Consider the following 10380-nt stretch of genomic DNA (forward strand, 5'->3'; position numbering starts at 1 on the left):
TTATCCAAGAAACAAATAGACAAACTCTTTCATAATTTAATAAAAAAAAACAATAGATACCCAACTAAAGTAACTAAATTCTACATAAAATCGATGAGTGAATTGTATATTATTGTAAATAAATTTACTAAAAAATTTCTTTGTTAATTTATATAATTTTCACCATGTGCAAATCCATTTCGGGCTAAAATTATGGCAAATCTACCGACATCACAATTACAATCTTGGTAAAATATATTTTTTTATGTAAAACAGAAATATTGATAGTTATTTTATTTATTGAGTACATTACTACTTTTGATAGCTTAGGACGTATAAGTTTGACGTAAAAGTGATACACTTTGGGAGTCAGTTGGCGATAGCGAGCAAATAGAGGTTGACCCCAATTATTTACGTATTCCTTTTCTAAATACTGATTTCTAATTCTAGAAGGATGCATTAAATTAATTTCATAAATAAAAACTTTAAAAAATTATAAGAAATAATTTACGCGATAGCCCAATATTTTTGATCTAACTCATCAAAGTGTGCTCGTTCCACTATTCTTATTTCATTTATTTTCTTATTTAAATATTAAGTCTGATGAGGTAACTGCTTTTATCACAAAGTGTTAAAGTTGCGTCTTCTATCAGAAAAAAATGTAACTAGTATCTTTTTCAACAGCTGTAAATTTTCCTATTGCATCTATTTAAATATAATTAAATGATTAATACTTTGCTTATTGCAGATGTTTAATACTCTGACAACATGAAGTACTTTTCTGGTTTACTTATTTTCAGTAAGTTTTATTTCTTTTCTCTTTTTATTCCATACTATAAAAATCCAAACTTTTGTTCACCAAATTAACCCAACTCAATCAGGTATCCAGTACTTGATAGTAGCCATTGATTTTCCTAATCAGGTATTGATTTAGCATGATCAGGATTGATTTACTTGATCAGGTATCCAGTTTTCCTTTACAAAATTCTTAGACTTTAAGCAAAAAACAGATAGCAAAAGTTACTTAAAATAAAAAAAAAAGAAATTTGAAGAAAGAAAACCTTCGATGTGATTCATACCAATTAGCGGAACTAAAATTTAATTTCAGCAATGTATGACCACATGAGTCTTAATATTAGCCAAAGATTTATTATAGCCATTAATTCTTAAAATTAGCCATTGATTTACCTACACAAGTATTGATTTATCATGATCAGGATTGATTTACCTGATCAGGTATCCAGTTTTATCCAGTTTTATTTTACAAATTTCTTAAATTTTGAGCAAGAAACAGATATAAAAAGATATTTAAAATTAAAAAAGAAATTTTAAGGAAGAAAACTCTCGATGTGACTCATAAACAAAACCAATTAGCGAAACTAAAATGTAATTTCAACAATGTTTGCCTACATAAGTCTTAATATTAGCCATTGATTTATTATATCCTTTGATTCTTAAAATTAGCCATTGATTTACCTAATCAGGTATTGGTTTAGCATGATCAGTACTGATTTATCTGATCGGGTATCCAGTTTCATTCAATTTTCTTTTGCATAACTTTTAGATTTTAAGCAAAAAACAGATAGCAAAAGATATTTAAGATAAAAAATAAATAAAAAAATTCGAAGGAAGAAAACCCTCGATGTGATTCATATCAATTAGGAAACTAAAATGCAAATTCAACAATGTATGACCACATGAGTCTTAATATTAGCCAATGATTTATTACAGCCATTGACTCTTAAAATTAGCCATTGATTTACCTACACAGGTATTGATTTATCATGATCAGGATTGATTTACCTGATCAGGTATCCAGTCTTATTCAGTTTTGTTTTACAAAATTCTTAAATTTTGAGCAAAAAACAGATATAAAAAGATATTTAAAATAAAAAAAGAAATTTGAAGGAAGAAAACTCTCGATGTGACTCAGAAACAATACCAATTAGCGAAACTAAAATGTAATTTCAACAATGTTTGCCTACATAAGTCTTAATATTTAAATAAAATTTCCTAAGAAATGGGATAATTCAGACTAAATAATAATAGAAGTTATAGTAAAAAAATATGTATTTCGGTCATAACAAATATTTTTCATTTTACTATACATTTCCACAATTTAAAAAGAAGTCAAGTAAAAGGTGTTAATTGGCAGTAATAGTTATGTTACCTCTATAACAATTAAACACAATTTAAGCTGGATGTAAAAACTATTTTTTTAAACTTTTTTGTCATGTTATTGAGTGGGGAAACTGTGTATTTTTCACCTTTTTGTACATTCTAAAACAGGTGGTTCAACATCAAAAAATAATATCGTTATCTTCACACATAATACTATGTTAGTTTATTGCTGCAATCCATTATAAAATGCTAATTTAAGCCATGTTTATGTTCAAGATGGGTCAGAGTGTCATGTAATTAAGTTCAAATTAGTTTAATTTACAGGATAGTATGGTTCAACATGGACCAAAATTTTGAACAGTATGCTCTTATTTTCTCAAATAACAGCAAGTAAATTAATATAAATCGAAAATTAACTTTAACTTGTTTCTAGTACGTTTTTAAGTTTAGAACAAAAATTAATGCTAATATATGTACTTTAAAAATATTTGTAAGAGTTGTTCCATTTGTTCTTTTTTCTACTTAATTTGCTAATAAATAGAAAGAAAAGAAATGTGATATAGTACTTGAATTTTTGCTGCTAAAAATCTCAGAGCTTGTCTATAACCCTACATGGAGAAAAAAAAATTCTGGTGAAATTACCTTACAGTATGGTAATGCCATATTTTGGTAAAAAAAAACATAATTCTGGTCATAAAAATCAAAATATACGGTATTAAAACAATTCATAAGGTAATGTTTTCTTTTATATGGTAACATTTAATCTGAAATCCTAGTTATCAAATACTTTTTCTAATTAAGAGACATTTAGTAAAAAAAAAAAAACGAAACTGAAACCTAAATTTAACCGCATAAATGGTTTTTATGTCATGTTCTAAGATATGATAAAAATTACCAATTTTGTTTTGCATTTTCCAAATTTTATCACGTATAACAAAGTTATATTTTATTGTTAATTTATTGCTAATTTTATTGCTAATTTTATTAAGTCATCACCAGAACACTTTGATAAAAATTGTCGAACTTTTTGAATGACTTTTATTTAAACAGATTTAAAATATCGCATAGGCATCTAAGATTGAAATGTATCTTTTTTTCAGTTGTTGCTGGATTAGCATCTTGTGACCATTTATGTTATCTTGGTCAAGTTAACAAATGCAGGTTGAAACTGAATTATGGCACTGACTGGTGTCAGTAAGTTGTATCCTTAATTAGTGACAATACATTTTGTTTCATTTATATTAATTTAACATTATATAATTTTCTATTCTAAAGGATTAGAGCACTATAGTGATCAACCAACTTTTCCAGAAAGAGACATTTTTTACATCAAATTATTCTTAAGTATTGTTTTTAGATGGATACTTTACAAATACTTTAATTTCCTTTAAATGACAGCATAATAAGCAAAAACTTATATTTCCTTCTTGGGAATCTTGTCATTTTTATAAATACGCTTTTCGGCAAAATCTGAAAAATATGGTTTATCGTTATATCGTTCAAACCCTTCTTTATTTTAAACTAGATAAGTGTAAAAAAAATAATTAAAAAAACTGTATTTTTTCCTACTTTACCCTACTATAGCGTATCCCGCGATTTTCACAGACAGCATAGAAGTAGCTAACTTTTCGCTATCCGCAATTTTCACAGACAGTATAGAAGTAGCAAACTTTTCGCAATCCGCGATTTTCACGGACAGCAAAGAAATAGCAAACTTTTCGCAATCCGCGATTATCACAGACAGCATAGAAGTAGCAAACTTTTCGCAATCCGCAATTTTCACAGACAGTATAGAAGTAGCAAACTTTTCGCAATCCGCGATTTTCACAGACAGCATAGAAGTAGCAAACTTCGAGCAATCCGCGATTTCCGACGGGATCCATTTCCCCCACCTATTTAACAGTGCAACTCGCTAGTTTTCCGATCATGGTTTCATGTTGTCTTTTCTGTTATGTTTAATTGTTTATTTAGATCTGGATTTACATATGGCGTTAGCATGGTCTTATTTCAGCAAATTATAATAGCATGTATTACACCATTTTGCGCACTCTTTTCACAGTTGTCTGGTAGGATATATGCTACCTTCCAGGCAATATTTCCGACACTCATATCAGTTCTGTCTGTTATTTTAAGAATATTAAAAATAGGTATACCAAAACTAACGAGAACTTCTCAAATTCCTATGCGGACAGTGCGGAATCTGAAAATTCATTTTCTGTTCAAAAGGTTCGACTGTAGTGCAAGATTGATGAGCGAGAAATTGCACTAGTTCCACTATATAAGAAATTGCACTAGTTCCACTGTGCGAGAAATTACACTAGCCTCTGCTTCCACTAGCTAAGAAACGAAAATCCTTATCCTAGACATCCGAGGGCAACTTTCACTATGGAAAATCATACAACTATTTTGCTTCTTCGATTTAAATTTTCCGACAACCCTTTTTTTATATAATGCTATAAATTGAAAACAAAAACCATTTTTTACGTTTATTTTTTGTCTATTTTAACTCTAAGATCTTCGTTAATTTTAAATATGATATAAAATTTTTTTAATTTTTCCAAAAAAAAATAAATATTAAATAAAAAATTAAATTTAAAGTAATATATGCTTTTTTATTTGTTTAAAATAAGATAGTTCCATATCATATTTTATGTTTTGCAGTAGTCAACTTGAACTGTCAAAGTGTCAGAAAGATGCAGCGATCAGATGTCGGACAGGATTCGCTGAGGAGGTTGGGAACGTGCAATTGCAATTGTGGAGAATATGTGAAGAAAATTCATTTATACAAAAAGGTACTGCACTTTTCATCTTTACAAGGCGCATTTAAAATACCAACCTACAAGTTTTACTATAAAATAACTGTAGTTTAGCTTTTTTGCAAAAAAAAGTTTTTTTTTTAATATTTATAACTAGAGGTAGAAAAAGAAAAAGTTAAATGTTTAAAATTTTGGAAAAACAGTTTATTTAGATAAGGGTAAAATTTATTGGAAATATCATTAAACTATAAGCTCTGCGCAGTTATGTATTTAGCGAAAAAAATTGGCTGTTTTATTTATTTTAAATCTTTTGTTATGAATATCAAATTTAACAAGTAAATATCAAAATAATAATTCTTTTCCAGTACTTAATATCAACAGTCAAACTATTTGTTTGAATCTTTCTTTTCTTTTTTTTTGTTAGCTTTTGAATTATGTCTAAATATTAACACCTAATTATGGTAATATTTTCTGTATTTTAATAAATAAGAATTACTTTGTAAGAAAAGCTCTATATTCCTAATTTTTTTAATTTAAACAATTTTAGTGAATTGTAAAAGACATCACGAAACAAATGGATTTGCCAAAAAAAGTAGTTAATATTTAAAAGAAAATATTATTGTTGTTGTTATTCATAAAAATGAGCAAAAAAAAAATAAATAAATAATAAAAAAGAAAACAACACCCAGAGCAGTTTTAGGGACTTCTCTGCACAAGAACTTAATCTTAATGGTTCGAGGACTTAATCTTAAATCTATGTAAATTAATTTTTTTCAGGCGGTATTTTAAATTACGAAACTATACAGAAAACAAAACTCTTTCTGAGTACTTATTTCGTCAGATAAAGGGTTTCCTACTTTCAAATGAGTATCTATAAACTGGAAAATATTGCTTGAATAATCTCACTCGCCATCTGAAGCATTCGAAAATTTGGAGCCCTCAGCACTAATTTCACGTTATGCGTATTTCAGCTATATTAATATTTCATATTATATAAATATTTCATATTATATTAATATTTGTTTTACTATCTGCATTAAAAGTTATTGAAATTTCGATAACTTTTAAAAGCAAATTGGAAAACTTTTACACACAATTATAAAGATCGCTTATCCAAAGACCATTCCATAGAAAAATTATTAATTTATTAATACAAATAAAATATAGTAACGACATTAAATAAAGTAATAAATATTATTAAAAATTGTAATATTTTTATTAATACTTTTAAATTTATTTTTTATTTTATTTAATGGTAGTCTAAAAAACTAATTGCAAGTTACACAAACTTCTTTATTATTTAAATAAATGTAATTTTTAAGCACAAAATATAAAATTTTAGAGCAATCGGTTGAATTTTCAAATTTTGAAAGAGTCGTTTATTTAAAACGTATTTATTAAAAACTTAATATATAAAATTTAATATAAACTTAATAGTGTATTGAAAATTTAATTAATAATAAAACTTATAAAACTAAACGTTAAAACTTAATATCTCAAAAATATTCATTCGGTTTTGATCAAGTTTTGCATTTTACCATTACAAACCACGTTTTTTAAAATGACATAAAAATTTATTTACCTCATAATTCAAAAACTTTTAATTTGTTATTAAATAAAATAATTAAAAAAACAATAATTAATTAAAAGTAATTATTATTTTTTTATATAAAACTTTCGTTAGGTAAGCGAGTTTTATAATTGTATTCAAAAAGCTTTCGAATCGCTTAAATAATTTCTGAGATAGGGCGAAATGCGTGAAATGTGAAATTATTATTAAAGAGCCTAAACTTTGAACAGCTGTCTTGACAAAATTATCGATACCACATATTTTCGGCTACCATGTCCCCATACACTGTTTTTGATAGTCAAATATATAAACCCATCGAAAAATTCAGAGAGAAAGTACTTTCTATGTCGGTTTTTAAAACTTGATAAACAGTTAACGCAAATGCTGCTACGCATTTATGATCACCACCATTGTACCTTTATCATCGGCAGTTAGTTTGTAAAAATCCGATCATTAGAGCAAACGCTATTTAGGGTAATGCCGTTTTAAAAATATAAAATTATAAAATATAATAATTAATTGCTAACAAAAATCATTTTTTTCATGGAATTATCTTTAAATAAATGACTCTTATTACGGTATGCAAATTTTTTTCAATCGATTTAAAAAAAAGTTCTTGAGATATGACCGAATACGCTTTTGGGTGGATTAGACCAAATTTTCCAAGTGCGTTTTTGAGTCTGATTTCGTATTTTAACAATTCTTTTTTTTTTTACTTTTTCTTTTGCATATTTAAGATTAGGCCCTCAGATCAATAATATGAGATCGCTTGATAGAACAAAAGTCATTCAGGTTATTTCTTTAATTTGCACACTGTTTCGTTGAGAGAGTAGGCAACTATATCAATGTATTTGGGTTTATATATGGCTATAATAATATTTCATTATTTTTCTTAAATTTAAGAAATCATACACAAAAGTACAAGCTTCTCATTATTTATTTATTCAGAAATTTATAAGATTTATTAGATATTTTGATTATTAGATAATTTATTAGATTTCTTTATTATTTATTTGTTTTAAACACTCAAGTTATGTGAAGACGCACTTTAGAAACCTAACAGCTTTATTAAACCTTAATTTAAACCTTATCTCAATATTAAGCAAATTAAACTCAATTTTAATTTAACTCGAAAATTTTGTATAAAAAAATAATGTTTACGTGGGATTATTTTTGGACTAAAAAATATTCAAATGGAAGTACAGTAAATTTTGATTCGTATAAATAATTTCAGAGTCATGCCAAATTGTGCAAAAACTAAATTGACTAATCAACAAAAAAATTAAATAATCATTTTGCTAGAATGCAATCGGGATTTTAATTTGCAAGCTACATTTATTTTTGAATTCTAAAAATCATCTTTTCTTTGTTTTAGACACAACTTTATCTTGTGGACTAAAGATGTTTTCTGATCCAGACACTACATGTTTTGAAGATTACAATAAAGATTTTTATAGACCTAACAGAAATCCTTGGAACCCAGTTGATAATGAAAAAGTTTTATGCAAGTAAGTTGATCTCTGAAATGTAAGATAGATCCTTGGATTCGTTATACAAGGGGCGGCAGAAAAAATCGTTGGAAAAAGTTTTTGCTTCCTAGAATAGAATGTAACTGACTTCTTTTTAAATTGTGTGTTCATTTCTGTTTGTCTACCACTTTAATCATAAAATATTTTATAATACATCTCTTAGTTTACGAATTGTTCATCGGCTTTCTTACCATGTCAAGAAAAACAGCCAGGGTGGTTCAGGTGATAGAGTTCCCGGGTTTGAATCCCAGTGATGGCTGATCTATACGAATTCCGCACCCGGTTAGAACAATCTCAATCCTGACGAAAAATATCCTCAATGGAAGACGGATCACGGGTTAGAGTCCCCTTGCCGTCATGCTTATTGTGGGAGGTTTTCGTAATTTTCCTAATCATGTAACGTAAATGCGGATTAGTTCCATCAAAAAGTTTACCACGAACGCAAATTTCTTTCAATTCTTGATCCAAGAGTTCTCTTGTCATCTAAATTGAGCTCAGAATTACAGGTTTAAGGAGTTGAACATCAGCAGTCGTAACCTCGAAGTTTGCGATGGCCGTTCAACGACGATTATGAAATAAAATATGCGTAGTTTACTTAAATTAAGTAAGCATCGTAGGCGTCAATAATAGTATGACGATTTTTTACGTTTCTCTTAAACGAATTAATCATTAATTCACTTTCTCATTAATTTTGAATTTGAATAAATAACAATTTTTTTTCATTTTAATTACCATTGATTTTAAATAATTACTTTGTTAGAAACAGGTTTTAAAAGAATAACTAAAAAAATTTAAAATATTAAGCGATATTGGATAATGTTAATAATATAAATTTGGTGACGTTATCTACTGCAAACTTTTTTTTGTGATCATATAAAACTATAAACTAAAATTATCACTCATGTTATCTTTAAAATATGTGATAAATTGAATAGTCTGTATTTAAATTTAAAACAATGGCTGACTCTTAACCATTCAGAAAATTTCGTGGTTTTCATGGTTTTTGATGTAATGCAAATGAGGATTCGTTCCATCAAGCAAAAATCTCCACGAAGGCAAATTTCTCCAGGGGTACCCTTGTCTTCTGGATTGGGTTCAAGATTAGAAGGCTGAGCAGTTGAACATTGGTAGTCGTAAATTCAAAATTGGGTCAGCTGTTCAACCACTGTTATAAAATATAAAATAAAATGTCAAATGCGGAAAATAATTCGATCTAAAACAAAATAAGCTAGACAAATGTGCTATAAAAATGCGATTAATTATTAATACTGGAATTTTTAAAAAATGAGCAATTTCTTGTTTCACTATTACTTAGCTTATTTTTTGCTGATTTTCTTTTTTAAATTGTTTTCAGACATTTTAAGACAATGATGGAATGTTATTTTAAAAGCATCAAAAAGACCTGCAGCTTGAAGGAGTATATATTTTTTCAGAGTGTTATGAAACCTATTACAAAGTTGCAAAGAAAAGTTTGTGATATCATTCCTAAGTTATAACATTAAGAATACTGAGGTGAACATTTTGTTCTAAAACATATATCTTTAATTTTTGTAAAATAAACAGAATATTACTAATTGTTGTTTGTAATGATTTCACACAAAAGTTTGATAGTTTCAAAACATCTTACAACATTCTTAGAATCTAAGATTCCATTTTTAAATTTAGGTGCATGATTTATAATTTACCCTAGATTGTAATCCTCTTTTTACCCACGATTTTACCCTAGATGGCAACCTACGTAAATCCAAAATACCAATTACCCACAATTTATAACCTACCTTATAATTAATTTATAATGATTATATTTCAATTGCCAGAAAATAACGTAGAAAACATAAAGTAAAAGTAAGACACTTATTCAGAAATTTAAAATTATTTTGATATTTTTCTTTATTATTTAAAAATTAAACGTTAATTGCCCTTCAAAGATATTAAAACATAAGTTATCTAAAGTAAAAGAAACAGATATGATTCTTTTATTTCTGTAGAATGTTTAACGATATTTTTTTATGCTTTTTCAGTTTTAAACCAACTTATATATAAAAAAATTATAAAACATAATTACAGGAATTAGTATTTTCTGCACACTTTAGGTATATGACTATAATATGCTTTCAGTAGGTTGAAAAATATATGTCAAATCTTAATACATAATTTTTAATCTATAATATTGATAATCCTGGGAAACATTTATTTTTTATTTTATTTATTTATTTGCTTTTATTTTTGCTGAAAATTATATGAAATAGCAATTAAGTCGTTGTTTTTTATTGTAAATACTAATTAAAAATTCGCATAAATAATAAAAATTCGATTAAAGCATGTTAATTTTAGCGGATTTCGAAGTCAGAAATATTTTTTGTACACATAAATTTTGAAATATTCCAAAAAAAAAAGTCCTTTTTGAACATTTAAAAGTCTTATT

At 26.8% G+C, this 10380-nt stretch overlaps 1 protein-coding gene across 1 annotated transcript; it reads left to right on the forward strand.

Moving 5' to 3' along the window:
- Positions 1 to 627: 627 nt before the first annotated feature.
- Positions 628 to 9529, forward strand: LOC107442836 (uncharacterized). The gene is made up of 5 exons (XM_087153008.1): positions 628 to 778; positions 3201 to 3294; positions 4762 to 4892; positions 7802 to 7934; positions 9310 to 9529. Exons 1-5 carry the CDS (start codon positions 748 to 750, stop codon positions 9449 to 9451), a joined length of 531 nt encoding a protein of 176 aa, XP_087009134.1. The 5' UTR covers positions 628 to 747; the 3' UTR covers positions 9452 to 9529.
- The last annotated feature ends 851 nt before the right edge of the window (positions 9530 to 10380 follow it).

This window comes from Parasteatoda tepidariorum, chromosome 10 (genome assembly GCF_982258835.1).
Source record: "Parasteatoda tepidariorum strain Cologne lab strain chromosome 10, Ptep-v5.0, whole genome shotgun sequence".
Lineage (NCBI taxonomy): Eukaryota > Metazoa > Arthropoda > Arachnida > Araneae > Theridiidae > Parasteatoda > Parasteatoda tepidariorum.

What these genes read in the sequence shown, in the direction of transcription:
- LOC107442836 (XM_087153008.1), top strand. Translation starts at nt 748, where the DNA reads ATGAAGTACTTTTCTGGTTTACTTATTTTCA. An exon ending in TATGGCACTGACTGGTGTCA is followed by an intron (nt 3,295 to 4,761) that starts GTAAGTTGTATC and finishes TATGTTTTGCAG; the next exon opens with TAGTCAACTTGAACTGTCAA. An exon ending in AAATTCATTTATACAAAAAG is followed by an intron (nt 4,893 to 7,801) that starts GTACTGCACTTT and finishes TCTTTGTTTTAG; the next exon opens with ACACAACTTTATCTTGTGGA.